This window comes from Micromys minutus (genome assembly GCF_963924665.1).
Source record: "Micromys minutus genome assembly, chromosome: 23".
NCBI classification, from domain to species: Eukaryota; Metazoa; Chordata; class Mammalia; order Rodentia; family Muridae; genus Micromys; species Micromys minutus.
Window position 1 is genome coordinate 19,602,472 of NC_137958.1, and position 23,301 is coordinate 19,625,772.

The 23,301-nt window shown below is 35.7% G+C and overlaps 1 protein-coding gene across 1 annotated transcript in view; it reads right to left on the minus strand.

Annotated features, from left to right (window-relative positions):
- Positions 1–23,301, minus strand: part of SEMA3A (semaphorin 3A) — a gene marked incomplete at both ends in the record, with an annotated part of 190,685 nt that overhangs the window by 54,320 nt on the left and 113,064 nt on the right. The window contains one exon of the mRNA XM_080936191.1: positions 15,501–15,620. Within this exon, the coding sequence (XP_080792317.1) occupies positions 15,501–15,620 (120 nt within the window). The remainder of the gene's footprint in view (positions 1–15,500; positions 15,621–23,301) is intronic.

Consider the following 23,301-nt stretch of genomic DNA (forward strand, 5'->3'; position numbering starts at 1 on the left):
GAAAACCCCACAAAAGAAAAGAAAAGAAAAAAAAAAAGCATGTACAAAGCTCAAGTGTAAGTGGATTAAAGATCTCCACATTAAACCAGATACACTGGAACTATTAGATGAGAAAGTAGGGAAAACCTTAGAACACATAGGCACAGGAGAAAATTGCCTGAACAAAACACCAATGGCTCAAGCTCTAAGGTCAAAGATTAACAAATGGGACTTAATGAGATTGCAAAGTTTCTGTAAGGCTAAGGACATCATCAAGAAAACAAAACGGCAACCAACAGAATGGGAAAAGATCTTTACCAACACCACATCAGATAGAGGCCTAATATCCAAGGTGTACAAGGAACTCAAAAAGCTAGACACCAGAGAATCAAATAACCCTATTAAAAAATGGGGTACAGAGCTAAACAAATCATTTTCAGTTGAGGAACACCGAATGGCCGAAAAACATCTGAGGAAGTGCTCGACATCCTTAGCCATCAGGGAAATGCAAATCAAAACAACCCTAAGATTCCACCTCACACCAGTCAGATTGGCCAAGATCCAAAACTCAGATGACAGCAGATGCTGGCGAGGCTGCGGAGAAAGAGGAACACTTCTCCACTGTTGGTGGGGTTGCAAGCTAATACAACCACTCTGGAAATCTGTCTGGCGATACCTCAGAAAATTGGATATAGTACTACCTGAAGACCCAGCTATTCCACTTCTGGGCATATACCCCAGAGACACTTTAATACACAACAAAGATATATGCACCACAATGTTCATAGCGGCTCTATTTATAATAGCCAGAAGCTGGAAGGAACCCAGATGTCCTTCAGAAGACGAATGGATACAAAAATTGTGGTACATATACACAATGGAATACTACTCAGCCACCAGAAACAATGACTTAACCAAATTCTTAAGAAAATGGCTGCATCTAGAGAAGATCATCCTGAGTGAGATAACCCAGTCACAAAAGAACAGACATAATATGCAGTCACTGATAGTGGGATGCTAACCCCAGAGGCTTGCACTCCCCCAGAAACAACTCACAGACTGTATGAAGTCCAAGAAATAAAGAAAACAAAAAATATACATATATTCACAAAACAAGAAGACTTTGACTATTTCCATGTTGCGTTTTGTTTTGCATGTACTTTACGCTTATTGCAACTAGTACGTTTTCAATGCATACTGTCAAGCCCTTGAAAAAAATCAAGTACTGACTAAAAAACATATTCACATGGTTTTATGTAAAATTTATTTTAATGTCTGAAAAAACAGTACTGACAAAAATGTATAATTTTAAGCAAAAAATGTTTAAAATCTTTACATTTATCTTTGTTTTGCAAAATAAAGTCGTTTAAAAAAATAAAAAAAGAAAAAAAAAAGAAAAGAAAAAAGCAGAAATATACACATTATATATTAGCAAATCACATAAAATATATCTTTAAAACTAAAATAATAATATTAGGAATACAAATGTAGGATGCAGTAGCTACTTTATCTTTACCACTCAGAACAGGTTATTGATACCTCTCCAAGACTACACTATTATTTTTAGACTTATTTATTGTATGTATGTGACTACACTGGTCATCATAAGAGGTCATCCAGTCCCAATACAGATGATCTTGAGCTACCATATGGTTGCTGGGAATTGAACTCAAGAACTCTGGAAGAGCAGGCAGTGCTCTTAACCACCAAGCCATCTCTCTGGCGTTACTACTTGAAGCACTCTACAGGGCCTAGGAAGGAAAGAGGATCTCCAAAGATGCCCACTGAAAGTTAATAAACATTATCCTATAGAGGATTTATGTAGTACATCATTTCACGTGTTTTACTCTGCACAGATATATTTTCTAAAATATCAGTGCATTTAATTGTTAAAACTTTTAAACCTGCAATGAGATGTCCATGAGGCGAACAGTATGAACAAAATGACCATTCGTGGTAAAACTGCCACTAAGGCTGATTATCTATTCTCAATCTTTGTTCATTGAACATATCCCAACTGCTCTATTTCTTTTCCTTTTCCTGTTTAGATTTGCAATAGAGATTTGTTTCTATAGATACTTTATCTTGAATAATGTGTCTGCTAAACTTGATACCTCCACCTTATTTTAAATAAATAAAGATTTCCCTCAGTGCATTTTAATAAGACTAACAAACCATGATTTATGTCTTTAACACAGATTAAACATAAATGAAGTCTGCTTTTTAACCAATCTACTTTTACATTAGTCACTGAAAAATATTAAAAATATCAATAATTACTATTTTGAACAATACTGTATTTAATCCTATCTCATATTAGTTAGAAGAAATTTAATAGGGATTATGACAGAAATGCAATATTGACATTAATTGGTTAAAAAAGCAATGAAAAAGTAAAATTCCCTGCTTTGGAAATGACATTTGTAAGAAATTACTGATGCTGATAGAAAAGATTAGAAATTATATGAAAATAAAAGAACATAATAACATAAATGCAACTTACAGATTTATATAACAAGTCTTCAAATATTTGTATTGTACTGTGCACTTTGATTCTTTAATGATAAAAACAATCATAATAGTGCTATGTAATGACTTAATTATATAAACTACCAATTAGAATATCACACGTCTAAAACCAACACTTACTCTTAGTCTCTTCTAATGTTGGAATTATAAGAAAGGTAGTCAGAACATACTCTTTAACTTTCCTTCATGTTTTAATAAACTATTTTATTGTAACAAAACTGTTCAGCTAAATGAAACACTTATATTCTTAGAAAATTATCTCTGTCAACAGCTACAAATGTTGGCTATGAGTAAGTCATTATTGTTTTATGTGTAGATTTTAAAGCTCAGGCACAGAAGGGACTAAATTTATTGTAACAGTGCAGGGTGCCAACTGTCAGACTTCTACTGAGAATAAAATAAAATGCTATTTGCCCCTTTCATTTTGCTCCATTTCTAATCATTTCCTTCTACAGTGCTATCTCTTAATCATGTTACAGTTTTCCTATGACTTTCCTTAGGTTTGTGCTTGATTAGGATAGTTTACTAGTAAAATAATATCTTTAAAAATATATAGTTCCATTAATTATGGTTTGACTCATTCTAGCTGATTTCCAGTTTTGCTTCAGAAGAAAATGAATTTCCCATTTCTCTCAATTTTAAACTCTCTTACACACATATTCAAACAAATAACTATGGTTATTTGAATATAAGCTACATACCCTTATGTTATCTGACTGGGAAACCTTTACATGTGTGTTTCTGATATTCTTTTGAAAACCTGAAATTCAGTTAGTATTCTTATGTAAAGACAGAATCCATTTTTCATGGTTTTGTCAAAGTGACACAAACAAATGTGTTCGGTTTGATGCTCTAATTTTCCTGAATGACTGTCACTTGGATACGTGTCTTTATTGTGATTCCGTTCCTGTGGTCCTTGGCTTTGTATTCTTTGCTCACTTTCAATGTGACCATTTGTACTTTACTATCAAATTTTAAGGGTCACTGAACAAGGGGATATTCTCCTTTTCTGTCATATGTGCTCTGACATTTTTCCCAGTCTTCTTTTTCTCTTTTGATAACTTATGGAGCACTATCATGTAACAAAATGTCAATAATATACTACCAGATATCAAAGAATCTAAACATGGAATTGAATAAGTAAATTGTTTCACTAGAAAAGAGAAGGAAAGTAAATGTCCTTTACCTCATGGGCTAATAATGCCTTTTTCGGTACAAAGACTTTTGGGAAATATAGGATTATAATCTTACAGAAGTGATATGTACTTTTAGAGTTCTACACTTTCTTTATGTGTTATCATGAAAAGCGTGGATTTCTCCTGATCAACACTGTTTCTTCTGATAATCTTAGACCCTAGTCAGTGCACACTGCATGCAGAAAATAGAAATTAGCCACAGTAAGACACTGGTACCTGACAAATATTTATCATATATTATTACATGGAATTCTAGAAGGACACAGGAAAGAAAAATAGGGAAAGAACTTGAGAAAAATAGCTTTTTGTAATGATTAAGATAATTGATATATGTACTTATATACAGATAAATAGAAATAGTATTCAGAGAGATGAGACTGTGTTTCAAAAAACTGAAGCTGTTCATTAAAAATTGATGAACAGTAATGGAAATTGATAGGCTAATCTCCACCAAAATAGTTCTTAACTTCCTATTAATAATGTAGCTCTTTTACATCTATAATATCTTATTACATAATTCTTCATTGTTTTTTTTTTACTGACAACCATATGGTCAGTTATAGAATGAGACTCTGAGTACCCTTAGAAATTAAAAAATGTTCCAATAAAGTTTCCCTATTGTCTAACACTACGGAAAAAAACCTTATGTGTGTATGAGACCTAACTTGCATTATAAGCTAGAGGTTAAATATTCAGATAGAAGACTATATCATAGTTCATTGGTAATTACTTCAACTTTGAAGATGTACATAGCATTTTAGAGGTATGACTATTACATTTGTCTGACCAAGAAGTAAGTCTGATTAGGAAAATGATGATACATTAACCTGATGTCTATCCTCTCTTCCCTCACTTTTTAAAAATCATTTTAAAAATCATAATATAATATAGAGAGATGCCCTTTAGGAACTTTGGTTTTCTGTAGTACTTCCACACCCTAAAGTACCCTTAAATATTCCAAGTAATTGAAAGTGTAATGATTTGTTGGTTTCAACTGTTGGATTGAAGAGTGGTCCCAGAAAGTGGCTGGGATTGTAGCTCAGTGCTGTCGCAGTATAAAACAGATGTGGTCCTGAGTTCATTCAATTCTAACTCCAGAAACAAAAGAGTTGTCAGAAGAAATTTCCTTCTGTTGTTAGTATCACAATATTCTTTAGCAAATGGACTTAATAACAGCTTAAGTGTAGACTATATGTTTCTAAGAGGAAAAATGATTTGGTCATTCATGTGTACTTTGTAGACAGGACCATTAAGTAGAGTAGCAGTACACTTTTATATAAAACCAAGATGATAAAATCGCTAACAAGGACCACTATGGTCTAAACTGCTAATTCTCCATGTTGTGGCCTGTTTGTTCTTTGATGTTCTCTCTGGGTATTACTGGTGAATGACTGCTGTCCTACAAAGAATACAGCCTGAGAACTCTAACAGCCTGACAAGGTGTCTTCTATTTGCCAATGCTGTATTCCTCACCCCAGACAATATGCCAATGGCCTCTGCACATGAATGTATCGTATGAACAAGGAAGGAAATAAATGCTGGTACTACTACAAAAATAAATAGTAAAATTTCAGTGTTTAAGGTGTCTTATGGGGCAATCATATTACCAGATCAGAAGTGCAATTACATTATTCTCTAATTGTATTATTTAGATAGCTACTGCTTGAACAAAGTTGCCTGTCCTCATAATAATATAAACTGTAAGAGATGTGATATTATATTCTTGCTTAATTTTAAAAGGAAATAAAGAGGAATAAAACAACAGGAAGACTGCACATTAGAGTTTTCCAGAGAGTGTTATTTTGCTAGCATTTTGAATTTCTCCTCGGCTGTGATATGACAACAGCAAAAACCAGAGCAATTGATCAAATTCTTAATGCAACTGATTGTCTTCTTGACCCATCTTAACTTTGTAAAATGTACAATTATGTGAATTGTTAGTATAATGAGATTTTTCTTCCATATATGTACACGTCAATAAAATTTTGTGATAATTAGTGTTTTGCTTTCTCAAATGCACACACATATACACACACACACTCACAAAATCTAGAACTAGCTATGTAGATCAGGTTGTCTTCTAACTGAAAGAGTCAAAGAGATACACATGCTTCTGCGTTCTGAATACTGGGATTAAAGATTTGGGCCAAAAGTTCTGCATCCATTATTTTTGATTATTATTATCTTTATTGAGTTACACACTGAGTCTGTCTTTTCATAGGTTTCTTTTTCCTTAGTATGGTCGCACTAACTATATAGAAGTTTAACATCAATTTGATGTTAGCCTTGTTACTACTTAACTTTAAAGTCCAATGTAAGAAAAATTCACAGATTTCTGAATGGGCCATGAAGTAGCATATAAGCTGGAAATACAACTGTGCAATTTTAATATTATGTGGTAAGCTAAAGAGGCTGTGTATATCCCAAAACAAAAAAATAATAATAATTTGATGTCACCATTTTTATACACTTTCTTTTTATAACTTTATGAACATATAAGTGGGGTAGTTCACTTTGATGTGGAAACCCTAGAATCCTTTATAATTACTCATTAAATGAACAAAAAAGAGTATTTGGCTTTACATGAATGTGGAAAAATTTATAGGCACATTGAAGAAGCACAGTTTTGATGGATTTCCTTATGCTGTCAACCTACATTAATTCCAAACATAGCTATTATTTAACAAATCATCCTGCAATGTAATGCAGACTACATTTCTAATGTAGAATACTGTGTTCATTTAATTTATTATATCACAATTATAAATCATAATTAACATTTTTGGAATATCATTATATTGAATGTAATTTTAACAAATTATAATATCAACTGTATGCAAGTTCAAATGTAACACATATGTATGATCCAAAAATTCCATTTGATAAACAGTATATTTCTTACAGTTTGGGAGAAAAGAGACTGGTCTAATTATTTTTCCACCAAATGCTTTCTCAAATGCTATATCTTGAAATGTTTCACGTAAGAGCACCTAATACACACAAACATTCCTTAGTAGTATTATAGGGAAAACAATTTCAAGATCTTTTCCTTGGCAGGTGTGGTATATGTGTTTCCTTCAGGACACATAGACATTATTTTAAAAGTCTTACAAATTAAGCCTAAAGAATAGGCATTAGGTGAAGTCACTCCCATTGCTTTCCTCTAAATAGGTGTTAGCGCATGGGAGACGCTTAGTTTCAGAGGGCTCTGATGTCCTTAGGTATACTTTTAGTGCAGAATCTAAAACTTCCAAAAGTGTTCTGATGCCAACTAACATCAGCTGAATTTCGTTGCTTTCATTTGTGCAATGTTCACTTTACCAGATGAGTTCTGTCAGCTAAGCCATCTACAAGCTTCCTGACATGAAAACGAGGAAGGTGCATTTGTTTGAGTTCTGGGTTGTTTTGTCTTGTTGTTATTTTTGTTTTTGCTTGTTTTCAAGAGGAGGGGGTGTTTGAGCACATTTCATGACAGCTGCCTGTCTACCTCAGCTAAGGCACAAGGGAGAGAGGTCTTGAGGAGCTCACAGTATCTTAACACCACTCTAAGGCTTACGGTTGTCTCCTTGTGAAGAAATTTAAAAGTTAAATTATGTGGAATCAGAAAAGTTGGTTTTCCTAGAGTTACTTACATAGGTAGCCACTGTCTGGTCATAGTAGACAATGGTAACTATCATTAACAGAATACTATATGTTAAGATCATAGTACAAGGATCTTAATGGTACAGTTAAGTGGTAGCATTGTATACACTGAAACCAAATTACCGTTAAAACAATTTCCTCACATTTATTTTTTGTTATTGTTCATTTAAAATTACCCTATACTTTGTTAAATACAAACAAATTTATTGGTTATTTTTAAGACAAATAGTTACTGCTCTCTAACATACTAAGTGCTTCATATAACAGAAGTAGTTATCAAATAAGACAAAAGAGTTTGAGAGATTAAGTAAAGTAATGGTAGCTAAGGCTGCCTTTGGTACCCGGTGAGGCTGTAGGATCGGTCAGCATCAGTATCTTACACGCAATATTTCCATGTTACTATACTCACTCTAGCCACCCAAGGAGGCTATTTCACCTGACAGCAGAAAAAAAATACATAAAATACTGCCAAATCTTTAATAAAACACATGTGCACAGAAGACATGCTTTCTGTGTTCAAATAGAATATTAAGAGGGACTGTGATATATACTGATTTAGTTAATTTTAGGGCTTTTGGGGTATAGTTATTCAAAACTTTCTTATTTAGGGAATTCAGAGGGAAAATATAAATATAAATGTACTTTTAATTGTTCCTGGGGCTCAAATTGGAGACATTTAAAATCCACCTGCAGAGTGGTAAAGGTAAAAATTTATAAAGGAAATAGAAAAACTGAGTGCTATCAGCTTGATTTAAGTTGATTATAATAAAGTTTAATATGGGAGAGGCTCTAGAATTATATACTAACTGACTGGGCTGACAGAAAAACCTAGATTTAGGGTGGCTTTCCATTTAGGTGGGAGTGAGTTTTGAATGGGGAAGGATTGTGTCAGACACTATGATTTTTAGGGAGATATCTACAATTCATACCAGAAAAAGGAAATTACATATTGCTTAAATGTTATAAAAAGAAATGTAATACATTTTGGTTGAAATAAAATTTTATCACCAAACATTTCATTTAGAATTCTTGCCCACAATATTTATATGCCTATAATATTTTTAAGCATAATTATCTAAGCTAAAATGTATAAAAAATAAATAGCGAAATGTACATCTTTTGACTTCTGTCTTCAGTTGATTTTTATAAGGCACTTAAATATTAAACTTCACGTAACAGTTCAAGTAGAGCAACGGTATATCTTATCTACCTTTAAAAATAAGTTGTTCTATAGCTTTTTTTTCCATTTAGAAACCATCAGAGCAGCTTAATTCTAATAAACTTTCTTCCATTTTTGAATGCTCCTGTACTCTTTTTCTGAAATAATTTGGATCAAGCCTTCGCACAGTATTCAATAATATTGTAAAATTATCGCTCTCGTTCGTGCAGCGAATGTAACAAGTGGCTGTTTCTTTTGAAACTGGCTATGCCATTAAGATTCAATGGCATCTAGTCCAGTCATCCAGCTTTATCTGGCTGAAATCCGTTAATTCCTCGGCCCCTGCTGTTGGGGATCTCCAGGCTCATCATACTTAACCTCTGCCGAGCCTTCTCAGAATGGAATTTGTTTCACTGCATTCACAGTTTCAATAGCTGAGCAAGCCACACGCAAGTATGCACTGGTCTTTTACCCTGAGCACACTAATCTGATTGTTTTTCCACTCTGCAAACTCTGGGTCAACAATCAAGCTGCCCAGAAACTAATTAATTTGCAAACGGGCCTCTGTCTTCACAGGGGGAAAGCTTTTGAGTTCCATGTCAGGGAGGCCAGTCACACCATGGTTACAGGCATTGTCATGGTATCTACTTCTCAGAGTAAATCTCTTGCTTGATGCCCCTGCACAGAGGACCCTGATTACACAGCCCGCTGTAAATCCCTATTGAGGGCAACAAGGCTCAGAATGCAGAGACACTGGAAGAGGATATCAGGACAGACAGGGGCAGCATTCATCGAACTGATTGTAAATCAAGAGGGAGAAAAATGAGGGGGAAAGGAAGTGGGCTTTAAGGAATTTTCTAAGCTTTTCTCTCATCTTTTCTCATGCCAGTTTAAGTTCAAATCTAAGTAAACAGCACTGCTTACCTTAGCTTCTGTTCTTATCACTCTCTTAGCCTGGCAATACGTGACTGGAAACGGATCAATACATCAAGTTTGAGAACAGTATTGCTTACACTACCATACAAAGTATTAAAATAGTATATCTTAAAAGTTTAATTTAGGTTGTTTTTTTTTCATCAAGGATTTTAAAAGTCAACTTTATAGCGTGTTTGTGATAATGTGTTAAGTTTTACTCTAAATGATTATTCACCATTATTGATTTGTTCACATAAAACTGCTTTAAAGTAAGATACTTTTTATACTAATGTAATATAACTGATGGGAGTTTGGCAATGTGGCTATTTGGTAAGTTTGGTTCTTTAAAAGAAAGGCATGTTTAGTAATTCTGTTGAATTTATCATCTTTAAAGGCTACAACAATTTCATGGTGTAAATTATAGATCATATATACTATTGTGAGATAGGTTCTGATTGTTAGTTAAATTTTTGGTAATCAATTGATGAGAAAGTACAATGTATGAGGCTGAAGACATATTCAGGCACAGGTATGACTTCTTAGTTAAGTTTGACAATAAATGTATGAAAACCCACCATCCAGTACTCTACACTGGCTTACCAATACTGCCAATGAAAAGTGTGAAGGAAATTCCCTGGAGATGTAACTTGGAAGCTAAGAATTTTGCTATTAAATCTTTGCTACTATATTCATATAGGCTTTAGATGTTCAAAGACACATTATTGTCCCATTTCAATATTTTCAAAATAATTTTGAAATTGAATTATTGCATGACTTTTATTTTCTCTTTCTCACTGACCTTTCCCACATACCCGGAACTTCTGGATCTCTCCCAAATGCATGACCTCTGGACTCTCTTTCATAATTGGTGTAAAATATATTTTTATATAAACTACCAAATGCTGACTCGGTATAATGATAGTGTTACTTGTATGTATATGATTTCTGGGGTAGTTTAGCCCCAAATGACCTATGTATTAAGTCACTATTATATCACAGTAAGACACAGAAAGAACATGGAAGAGGGGACGAAAAGGCTGTAAGGGTCAAAGGATTAGGATTGCTCTATGACAGTGCTTCTCATAAGCATGCCAGGGAAATGATACATGTAAAGTCTCCACAACATGAATGCCTGAGCATGAACGGAACAAGACTACAGCAGGATGCATGTCCTAGCCCTAGAAAAGCAGCTGAAACAACATACCCTGGGAAGGGTTTTCAAATGGTTCTCTGGCTTGGTTGTTTGGTTTGGTTTGGCTTTTTTCTTTGGTTATTTGTTGTTATTGTTGTATTTTGTTTTTGGGGTTTTTTTTTGTTTGTTTGTTTTTGTTTTTAACTGAAGTCAGATGCAGCCTCTCAGTCACTCGATAACCTCAATGCAAGGTTGGTGCAGAAGCTTTCCTCCATGGTCAGAAAATTATACTCACTTACTAAAGACACTGAAACAACGGAAGAAAGGAAATAGTGAGGACTTCTGAGATTATATTAAATAGGTACTTCATTTTACTTATTAAAAGAATGCCAGTGGACCTCTGACCTGGTTTATATCTTCAGCCATGTTAGAATTAAAATTATTTATCAAAAGTGTTTTACAGGCGATTCAGGACTCAGTCTCTGGTTCCAATATTAATCTGTGTTCTTTTAGTTTATTTGAAGTCATGTTTCTTGGTTTTATTTTTCTAAAAATGCATCCTGTGGAGAAATTTGAATCTTTGGAGAATGTGCAATATCCTAGTACATGACCACAGAGGAAGTTCTGCTGGTTCCAATGAGGGCAGAGAATCCTGGTACGTCTGTGAGACTGGGAAAGGAAGTGCAGTGATGACTCACATACCATTTCAATTACAGGAGGTGGGGGGGGGGGAAAGGAAAACAAGTGGGTCGGTTTATCCACAGGCACGATCCTTTTAGGAAATTCCACTAAAAGAAAACAGGTCTTCCTGAAATGAATGGGAGAGCCTCACACTCTGGGCATGTAATTAGGTCTGTTTGTGTTCACCAGGCTCAGCTCTCTCAAGGATCTGTGTGGTTTCCTTGTCCTGAAGCCAGATCAGGTTGCCCTTTCGCCCTCTTTCCAGAATGACCATGGACAGAGAGCCCTACACATCTCCCCAGCAGTCCCTGGCCAAAGGAGTGTGCTACAGGACAACGCTTAGCTTAGCAAGGAAACCTTGCTGTCACTCAGAATCTCTGTGCTCTTTATACGTTGCTATGCTATGCATCCTTTTTTCATTTCCTGGAAACTGTAGGGCGGAGTCAGTATTACCTTTCCATCACACGTAAAGGTCAAAGTCAAGGACAAACATCATTTTAAAGCTGATGGATTTTCGTTGAAATTATACAGCAGTCAGTATTAGTCAAGGACATGAACGATGTGGAAAACAGTCTTCATCAAATAGAAAAAAAAAATGTGGACTAGTCATCCATCTATTCTAATGAATGGCTAAAGAGTATAGTAACTGGATAGCTCGCTGGGCAGCGGAAATTTGTTCTCTAACCACAAATATACACAGAAAAGGCTAAGTTATTTTCTAAATTATTAGAAGCTGAAATTAGAATTGAAGGTTAAAACTAAAACACATTGAGAGAATTTATGAGGCCCAGAAGGAAAACATGACTTTTAGCACATATCAAACCAATGTTGTACATATGTGAAATCAGAAGTTATTTTAATCACTAGGAAACTCAAATTAGGTTTTGGTCTTTGGTCTAAAACACGAGGACAGCTATAATATACTAATTTGTAAAGTAAACATGGAGATCTCATATATTTTAAATTTTTAATGCCAATGGATAAATTCTTCCAATTCTTTCTGGTTCAAACTAGACTAAAAATGTTAATGATGTTATTACAAAAGTATGGTTTTTTTTTAAGTATTAAATTAGTGAGGTTACACTTAAAAACTCAAGATATTTCAAGACCTATTTCAAGATAACAATATTTTTGCTTGTCTTTAGCATGAACAGAAATGGTCACCTAATAGTTCATCCAAAGTTATGAGCAGTTGGTGAAACTCAAAGAGAGATATGCTTCCAAATTACTTCAATGCCCTGAAGACCACTGGACACTGTCTTACAAGGCAGTGTATTATCTCTGGCAATAGTGAGGATTCTGTAGTCTAAACTAATGCCTCAGAGTTATTCATTTTATGCACACACTAATGTGTAAGCATTATGTTTTCATTTTTTTCTGAAATACTATCTGATTTCTCCAAGCGTGTGACTCACAGGCCTCTGGTTCTGTTACGAACATGCCTGCATCCCCACACTCAGCACAATCTGGTTTCTGCATCCTGTCAGAGGGAACCTTTCTGTTAATTTGGGGGGAAAAATCAGTTCTCACATTTAGTGCTGAGAGACTGATAACTGAATTCTCAGATGAACCACACATTTCCAGAGATGACATACAAAGCTGCAGACAATGACTGTTTTCCCACAGTGTAAATTCTTCAGAGTCAGCTGTCAACGTGTGTGTGTGTGTGTGTGTGTGTGTGTGTGTGTGTGTGTGTGTGTGTGCAGCATGAAAGCAACTTTAGCTCAATGGCTTTTTCCTTAAGGCCATAAAAATGAAATAGATACTACATCCTCTTTTGTGTTATTCCATCTCCTAATCAGATTTGTTTCTCATGGACAGCAAAATCCTCTAAGAGTACCAGGGTCCTTAGTAGATCAAAGACGCTTTGTTCCTGAATAACAAAACAAAACAAACATTTTCTCTCCCACACAAATATTTCCATTTGAGAACAGAGCAGTTAGTGATGTCATGCTTCCCCACACCATTCTAGCTGTGAAGATAGGTGTTGGGTAGTCAACAGCTCTGTCTGTCTGTCTCTGCCTGTCTCTGACTTTCTCTGTCTCTGTCTCTTTCTATCTCTTCTCATCTCTTGCTGTGTCTCTATGTCTCTCTCTCTGTCTCTCTGTGTCCCTGTCTTTCTGTTTCTTTCTCTCTCTTTCTCTAAACATGCCTTTTTATTGAGCCCTCATCTCCTCTGTCCCTCACTGGGATTCCCAGTTTTTCAGAGCATGCTGGCATCTCGGTATTTCCTATCCTGCAAGTAGGGTAGAAATTTGACTCTACGTCAAATGCCATTTTATTACTTTGAGATTTGTACTCAGTCATGAATATTGTCATGATTATGTATATTTAAAACAGCAGTGAGCAACTTTTGAAAAAAAAAAAGAAGCAAAATTTGAAGAAAGATGGAAAAGCAGGAAGTAACTTGGTTTGACTTCTTTGTCTGTTTCTGCTATAGTGGAAAATACTCCATAGCAGATTCTAAATAAAGCTGGATGAAAAGCTTCAGATAACCAGGGCTAGGCTTTGAAAAACAAGGTCATGAGGTAGACTGTTGGAAAAAGTTAAGTTGAAGTCAGTTGGCAGTGGGGGAAAATCTTGAGGATAAAAGTCCCAGGCAGACACTGAACTTAGCCATACTTAAAGAAGCACTTTTGTTTGTTTGTTTTTACATAACATAATGGATCAAAATTCCAGGTCACGGGGGAGACCTTTTAGCAAAGAGAAATAGAAGGCAAGATAGATGACTCGAGGGCTTAAAATGGTTTCTGTGCTTTCTTCTAGGTGTGATGGCCTGAGTTTGATCCTCAACCTCGATATGGTGGAAGAAGAAAACCAATCTCTCCAAGTGTCCTAACTCCAAAGAGCACAAAATTTGTGGCATGTGCAGCCTCAAACATATGAATACACATGTATACACACAATAAATATAAAAGGCACTAAAAGAGATGAGAACAATAAAATAAATTCTATTTAGGTAAATTAAGGTAAGCAGCAATTCGATTGAGAGGCAGGGAGATCACATGACAGACACGGTCTGTGTCTTTGCTACTAGTGCATGAGCAATAGAAGTACAGTTAGAAGCACTGACAGAGGAGGAAAGAGATGTGGAGTAGGGTGACTAGGGGTCTATTTTATGCTCTGAATGATCACTTGAAGGGACTGATTAAAAGTAATAATGATTCCACCCTCCTCTGAAGGTTTCCTGAGATCTGGATGTGATTTTTCTTTTTAAATGGGCAAATGGATGATAGAAGTGTGGAAGGCTGGGGTTCCCTGAAGAAGTACTGTGGATGTTCAGAGAACAATGGTCCAGCATTTTTCTGAGAACCTAGATAACCATGAACCATAAACTTACATACATCAAGGATGTCTATGCATCCAAGTCAGACTCCAAATATGAGACATTAGAAACTAGCCAGATTATTTCAGGTGATTAAGAAAACAGAAATACAAAATTTAGATTAAGTCATCAAAGTCACTGTCTCAATATCATATTGAAAGTTATAGAAGCATTTGATTATTTCATGGGTAAGGCAATAATCAAAATATAACAATCAAACTACATATATATATATAATTTACACTCTAAATCACAATATTTATATTTATTTAAGCTTATAGATTTTGCATATTTTGTACTATGCTGAGATAACTTAAATACAAAAAAAAAGTGAGAGCAATTTTCAAAAACTATTTTTCCTCAAGAGTTAAACCAGTGGTGCTTTACACAGGGAAAACTGAGATCTTCACTGCACTGGGTAGATGTAGGCCTTCCTTTGGTTGCTTTTAAAATGAGATTAATTTTGTTCATTTGTTTGCTTGGTTTTGGTTCTGTTTATTTGAGAGATGTAAAAGTCATCTGAAAATTTGAAAGCACTAAAATGGAATTTAGGAAGCAAAAATTGTTTTAAATTATGACACACCTTAAAATGAGGTTTTCAAAGCACTGGCCAAAGGCAAGAGGGCAAAGACTATCCCTGAGATATGGCGTGCTTTCCCTTTAAGACGATATCTTTTTTCCATTGCCTCCCTTTCCGTATCTTCAGGACCTTTCTTTAGTTGACAACCGAGGAACTTCATATTTGGCACAAAACAAATACTTCCTCAGTCGTTAATCTCCTTTTCCTTTTTCCCCATTTTCTCACACCCCTGGTTGTGACGTTACCACCATTATCTTAACAGCTGACTAAATCTTATGTGACTTGTGTGTCCCGTAAAGGAAATCTTTGCAGGAACAATAGGTGACATGTCCTGTGCCTGTGATCTCACACGTACGGCCTACCATTGAGCCACCGGGAGTCATGCTGCTCGGTCCTGATGGGGTGATGGTGCCCCAATGTTCTGAAGATAGCGAAGTCCCGTCCCATGAAATCCGCGGCAGTTCCAGAGTACAACTCACCATCTGTGTTGTGACAAGGGAGACCAAGCACATATTATTAATGGAAGGGAGGCAAGGAAAGCAAAGCAGCCATAGCGTAATGTTCATGTTTAGACAAATGTTATTCCCATCATTATGCAAAGCTGTTTGTCTTCCATCCTTGTGTCCTGAAAGAAGGGGTCTATAAAATGAACATCGCTGTGTTTCTCATTCAGGAAATAAGAAGAAAGTCGGATTCTGTGAGCATAGCTAAACATGAAATTTTGGATTTTCATCATCGATGGACTTAAAAAACATGAAAGTTAAGAATTATATTTGTTGAATAGTTTGATTTTGCATTGGCTTTTATGGCTCAAAGAACCTTATTTGTCAGGGTGTAATAGTTGCAAGCGTCATGTGCATAACTTAATTTAATTGTAATTAAATGTTTGGTGTACTAATTTCCAGCAGAACTGATCTGCAATACTTTAGTGTAAAAAAAACTAATGTTTTCTGGTGAAAAATTTTCATATATAGTGCACTGATGTGTGTGTGTGTGTGTGTCTGTCTGTCTGTCTGTCTGCATGTGTATGTGTGTCTGTATATGTATGTGTGTGTGTGTGTTTCCTTGTGGATATGTACACATTACTGTAAGTATGTGGTGGAGGCCCAAACAAAGCTAAACTCAGATGATGTTCTTCATTTCTTTTCACTTTGCCCTCACTAAGAAAGGGTCTTCAGAACCTAGAATTTACCAGGTCCAAAGAGTTAGCTAGTCCCCCCTTTCCCTCCCCTGAGTTCTTCCTGATTCTGCTCATTGTATATTGGGGTTACAGGTGGCCTTTGCAGTCCTGGACACATTTTTCTGTGGGTTCTGGAGAACCAGAAATCTGCTTCCCCACTTGGTTTGCTATTACTTTATCCACCTACCTACGTCCCAAGCTTACTTTATATCTTTGAATACTTCTAGTATAGAACACATTTCAAAATGGTATAAGACATTGTAATGTCCAAACCTAAATCCTAAACAGATTTTCAGATTTAACAAAGCTCTTAAAAGTAAGCAATTCTGGAAAACCGAGTTGGAACTCAGAGAGTTCAGATTCTATTTCTTTTGATGATTTGGTACAAAACCTGCATGGACGCTCTGTCATAGGTTGATTAGGGAAGAGTCATTACTAGGAGCTCAAAACAAGAGGCACGGGTGGGAACAAAAGGACGAGAAAGCAGAGTTACGTTGGCTGAGTACCATTCTGTGCTTTCCAACCCTATTTTACACTTTAGGAAGGCCAAGGTGTTCAGTTTAATGGTTTGGGAGCCAGGGAGAATGTTCATATCCAGGCCCTTGCTTAATTCTAAGACTACCATGCTAAAACATGGGCCTTTCAATGAAATGCAGATTGCCAAATTTATGTTTTCTGTCACAGAGCTAGAAAGCATCTCATTCTCTCTTCTAGATAACATGTAATTGCCAAACTACTTGAAGTAAATCACTGTATTTATAAAGCAAAATAACTAAAGTAGTAAAATATGTTTCCACAAATAACACGCAATCATTTAAAAGACATTAATAATATTCTTTTAGTTATTAGGATGGGCTAATGTTCTCATAATTATTAACTGGAGAATAGTCACAAAGTAAAGAGATCATAGAGAAGCAAGTTAAATGTTTATATATCAATCATTTTCCATATACTTCTTTATTAGATAAATACAAAATTATCTGTCAGTCTTCTGGAATAAATACTTCGGGAATATTTAGCTAATATCATTATTATATATTATTGTTTACTTAACTTTTCACTCACAGAAGCTTTATAACAAAACAGATATTCTCAGTAATGTAACCCAAATCAGCTTTGTCAGTGAAACTTCGCATTTCTGGCATATTTATTTATTTTGTTTGTTTGTTTGTGTCAAGGATTCACTATTAAATGCTGTCTGGCCTCAAATTTCTTATGCTGACCAGGCTGAGCTCAAAATGAAAGAGATCCACCTGCTTCTGCTTCAAGATTGCTGGAATTAAAGGTGTGTGCCACCATGTCTAACTTTCTTTTACTTGTGTGCGTGTCTATTTATTTTGCTTTTGAGTAATTTTTTTATTTATGTATTTACATTTCAAATGTTATACTCTTTCCCTGTTCCCACCTCTTCCCTCCTTCTCCCCCTACTTTTATGAGGATGCTCCCTCTCCCACTAACCCACTCTCACCTAACACCCTGGCATTCCCCTACATGTTTAGCTTTCTGACTCTTTGAAGAGTCTTGAAAACATTGAAGAAGAGCAAAAAAAAGGTCTCCTTAGAACTGCATTTCTTCTTTTCTTTTTCAATGAACTTTAAAATTAGATTACTGCGACTCAAGGTAAGCAAATTGTTGGTTACACCGTAATATGTTACAAGCTATTAATCAAAATCATAGTACTATTAGTAATACTCATAAATCATCCTATTTATGGTATCTTTGGAATTCTTAAATATCTTGTACTTTCCTCCTTAATTAAATGCTAAGTAGAAATATGATTTATTCACATAAATTATGATAGAGTACTGTTTTGCCAGATAGAAGCCTAACACTATAAAGAAGGCACTCATTCAGAGGCTTTTTGGAATACTTGAATGCTTATAATTCCTTATAACTCCTCTATATTTATCTTTTCATTAAAAATCAATACCTTAAACCTTAACAAGGTATTGGTAGATATTTGTCTCATTTGTTTTTTGTTTCTTTCTTTGGGTTTTTTTTTTTCATCAGCAAGAACAAGAGGATGTTGGTTAAAACTTTATATGACAAGTTGGAGTTCTGGCCCGGATGCAAGCCTCATGAGTGGACATTTTGTGCTCTTTTTGTCTTGGAATTTCTAAAGCATAAAATGAGTTTTTGACATTCTTCTGATGTTATATTGTGAAAGTAAAATTGCAAAATGTGGAACTGAGCAATGCTAGTTAATGTAGGTTAATCATACCCAACAGGATCCTATATCAGACATGGGAGAAATACAGTGTCATGATGTAGAGGTGTGATCTCTTGCTATGTATTGTAATGTTAAATTTGGTCTAGGCTTACAAGGAAATTCTCACATTTACAAGCTTTTGTTGTGCAAATCTTGTTTATTAATTTAAAACTATTGGTTAAATCAAATGGCTATAGCCAATTACTTGAGGTATTAGAGATAGTTGAATTTTGAGTTACGTGGTTGAGATTACTTCTCTTGTTCACTGTCTAAAGTGAAGGGATATATAAATATGAAAAAACTTAGCATCAGAGAAAGAATCAGGAGAGACTGATAGTCTTCCAATGTTCTCAACAGACAGGAAGACAATTTGGACAAAGCAGAAGAACTCCATTTTTTACAGAGAAGGTAACTACATTTAAAAATTAATTTTTGAACAAGTGAGTGGGTGAGGTTTAGCGGTCACTTGCCTGCATCCAGGGAAAACCACCTTTTACCCAATATTACCTTTTGCCAGAGACTAAGTTTTGGGAAATGGATCATTTCAGGTAATTGTGAGGCATTTCAGGGCATAATTTCTTCTTATCCGTATTCATTCTTAATCGCTGTTTTGTGCTTTCAGCCTTAGATACAATTCTCTACTGAGATTCTGTGAGGATTCTTATTATGGGTGAGGGTTACACAGCAGATGTAACATCTTTGTTGCTTTGGCTGATAATCTAGGTGGAAGAATGCCCTCTTCTTACAATTTTTGGTGGTTTCTGAGCCAACATATAATACCAATCCTTGTCTATGCCAGTTAATACATTTGAATGTACTACAATTGAGCCATAGTTTATGGCACACTAGGATGATCTAGGTAGTTTTGAGTTTACATAATGCCCAATAGCTTATGTGAGGGAATAGGTAAGTATAACAATAAAACAAAATGGAAGTTTTGTCCTTTCTAGGCAATTTGTGAAGTAATCAAATTATCTGTTCACAATTTCTTGACTATAGTGTTAACATGCATTGTAGATTCACATTACTGAAACACACACACACACACACACACACACACACACACACATTTTTCCTGTTTTGAGTGATATTACTGTTGATATGTGTCCTTGAGCTGTCTCTAGTGAAAGAAAAGATGGAATGTGTCCAGTTTTGTTAAGCTGATGTTAGAATAATACACTCAAGGATTTGGGCACGGTCTAACCAGCAAAAACTTAAAGCATCTGTGTAAAGAAATATACATGGAAAGTTGATGGCTCAAAAACATCGAACGATGATGCACAGCTCTGACAGATGGAGCTAAACTGTCTAGAATGTGCCAAAGGCCATGAGGACTATTCAAGTACATGTCCGTTCTGTCTTAGTGGTGACCTTTGAAAGCTGTGTTTGAAGGAAGCTTGATTTACTGGGATGAATGAAAACAGCTCTCTGACCTCCATATCCACCACAGCTGACTTCCCTGAGAGGTGTGTGTTAAAAACAAATCTTCACATGCTGTCTCCAATTGCTGTTCACAGCTCAACATGAAGGAACAATGTGGCTTAGATCAGCTAATATCTCGGATTACAATTTCTAAGAAGGGTGTGGTGAGGTGAAACTGAAGAAGGAAAAATAAATTTCCTGATGAAATTGCAGCATTCCTGGCACAGGTGAGCAGGGTGACATGAACCTGTGCAAGTATCAGAGAAACGAAAAGGCCAGGCTATTACGTTGTTAACACCTTAAGCAAATCCTAGTCACAGAGGAGTGGGTAATGAGAAACAGAAGAAGAAACGACGTTTATCTCTCTCCTTTTCCATTCCCAACAGGCACTACAGGAATGAGACCTAGAGTCTAGCAGTAGGATACCAAAAATGTTTGACATCTTCCTTCTTACTGAACACTGTCTCTATAGCAACACATGGGTTCTATGTTTGCTCTCTAGGCAGTTCTTTTAAGAGCTGATAGCTCTCTGCGTTCACATGGTACCTTGATAAATGATAAAACGTCTTGGGCACCAACCATGCTGTCCAGCTTCCTCATGGACAGCTATTATGAGTCGTTTTTGTCTGGACATGCTTTATGTACTTTCAGAAATGCAGAAATCAGCAGCACTCTATTAACAAGGCAGCATTTAGCCCTGTCAAGAAGCTGGTGGGATTAGCCAAGCATACTCTTTTACACAGCAGAGAACTAAGGCTCAGAGAGGTTCGCATCCTGTTCTCAATTCTATCTCATCACGTTAGTACCTTTTTTTGTTCTAATACCCACTGAGCACATGTTTTCGTGCCAAATTATGTTTTATTCCCCGAGGCAAGGCAGAATCCCAGCTTAAAGCAACACTCCTTCCTGGTGGAATATTTCTAAATTCTTAGTTCTGAATTGCCTGGGAGAGATTTCACTGAGAACACGAAACTGCTCTCAAGTTAGCTATTCCTTCTATCATGAAAATGTGAGTTACTATTTAATTAGTGTACAAAGTACTAGGTTTTATTCCTGCGCTCTGTTCACACCTGGTATTTATACTGAGCCAGGGAACAAATGCTATCTTTAATAAGGATATTTTAGACAAAGGCAAAAATACCTGCAGGTGGGGAAACTAAGAGATACTTTAAAAATAAATTCTGCCATACAGCCATTACTTTAAAAGTTTGAAAAAAAATAACTTTATTAAGGTGACTTAAAATTTTTAGAGGATGTAATTTGGATTTGGGCACTTTGGTAGCTATGCCTCCCATCAAGGAAAAAAAAAAATCTAGTTGTCTGTTGTTAACATTTCAAAACCCATGACATTTTGTAGAGAGGTTACTAACCTTTGATAGTTTGTATAAACTCCATTTATAACTGTCCATTAGGTTTAACATTTACTATTGGTTGAACACTTTCATACTGGTGTTGCAAGTATAAATTCCATCTGCTAACTAAAATATCTTCTGTTAAGATACATTCGGAGATGTTCTGAGTGAAACCTAGATTTGTAGACAATTGGACTTAAACTTTCTCATTTATGTGCTGGTCTGAGGAGGGATACTCATTATGAGAGAAACCAGAACTTCCACATGCCTACCTGCTGGTTTGTAAAGTACCTCCTTTGCATTTCAGAGTACCTAGGACTCTACACTCAAGTTTGGTTAATGAAGACGTATTTGTATTTAAAAGACCCATAAAATTCATGAGTCACATTAAAACTAAAATTCACAATAAAGCAGTATAACAGAAAATACCTAAAAATTCAACAAAGAAAGGTACTAGGAAAAGGAAAATTTGCAATGTGCATCTAAAGCAAACAGCCACAGAAAAGGTCTAATAATAGCTCTTGAATCAAAATGGTGTTGCATGGAAGGGAATAATGGGCCAGTGGAGAAGAAGGCTTGCCACCAGTCCATCCACTTGAGTTCAATCCCCACAACTCCCATGGTAGGAGAGAAGCAACTCCCCAACTTGTCCTTGACTCCCCCATGCAATCTGTGGCACTGCCTTCCAGGGACCCCTCAATACTCCAATACCGAATCATTGAAGCATTTTAAATATGCCATAGTGAATATCTTAAGGGATTTTACCAAAAATGAAAGAGGCTGTTGTTATTTCTGCATGTTTTGTTTCTTAAAAGATCCAGAAATTGAGTTTGCTTGATTGATAAACATTTCCTTCCTCTGAATGTCTCTCGTCACGTTTTTGCTGTAGTGAGTATCTTAGGTATGAACTCTCATGGAAAGCCTGCATCTCTAAAAGATCTATTGTTCTTTCTCAGCCACATCTTGCTGAAGTTCTCTCTTGCTCCTTTCCTTTTCAGCAACCTATACATCTTTTTCAAAGAAACCCTAATATAAAACCAAACTTTGGAGTCTCTTTTCCTTCGCGGACTTTGTGTGGTTGCATACCATAGGAGCTATGTAACACCAACTGTCATCATCCTTTCTCAGTGGAATAATAAAATAAATAAGCAAATCCCTTCTGAGGAGCAGACCACAGGCTCACACAGCTTTAGGCACAGTTTTACAGATGGCTTTTTCAATAATATTTCTCATTTTTTTACTGTGCAATTTAAATAAATACAGATCACAAGTTAGAACAAGGTAAGATTCCTCCTCATTGTTTAAGACAACTTTCAGATTGCATGAGGAAGGCATCCATGTGTAGACACTGGGTTACCCCTGAACAGGGGAAATTATAAGTTTCCTAAGTATACAGTTTCTCTTCAGGTTTAAGAAGTTTTTTTTTTATTTTTTTAAAGATGTTTCATTAATGGATCAAATGGATTAGAATGATCAAGATCGAAAGGCTGTAAAGGAGTAATTTATATTACAATGTTTTATTCTAAAGGGAGCAAAGGTTAGTGATAAAGTAAACACTGGACAATAGTGAACATATTTCTCTGGGGTTAATGCAGTTGCTTATATGAGTAGAGTTTTATTTTCGTGAGTACAAAAATCAACTTCATGAAGAATAGAAGGAGGCCAGATGAGGAGGAACACACCGCATGATTCCTTACTTTAGCTTTGTCTTTAGTTAAGCCCAGTTTTCAGATATTTATAGGTCTGTCTAGAAACTTCACCTTTCAATACACACCGACACTCTGACTTTTCCCACCTCTATTTACCCGCTGTACTTTTAAGCATTCTCCAGTCCTCTGCCACAGAGATAAACAAGAAACATGCAGAAAAGAGATGGTGCACATAAAGGAAAAAGGAAGTCACCTACATCCTTCTGCTAGTGTTTAAGCAAAGGAGATGCCAAAGCCAGAGAACATATGATAGAATGTTTTCCTTCCTCACACATATGACAAGATTCTCCA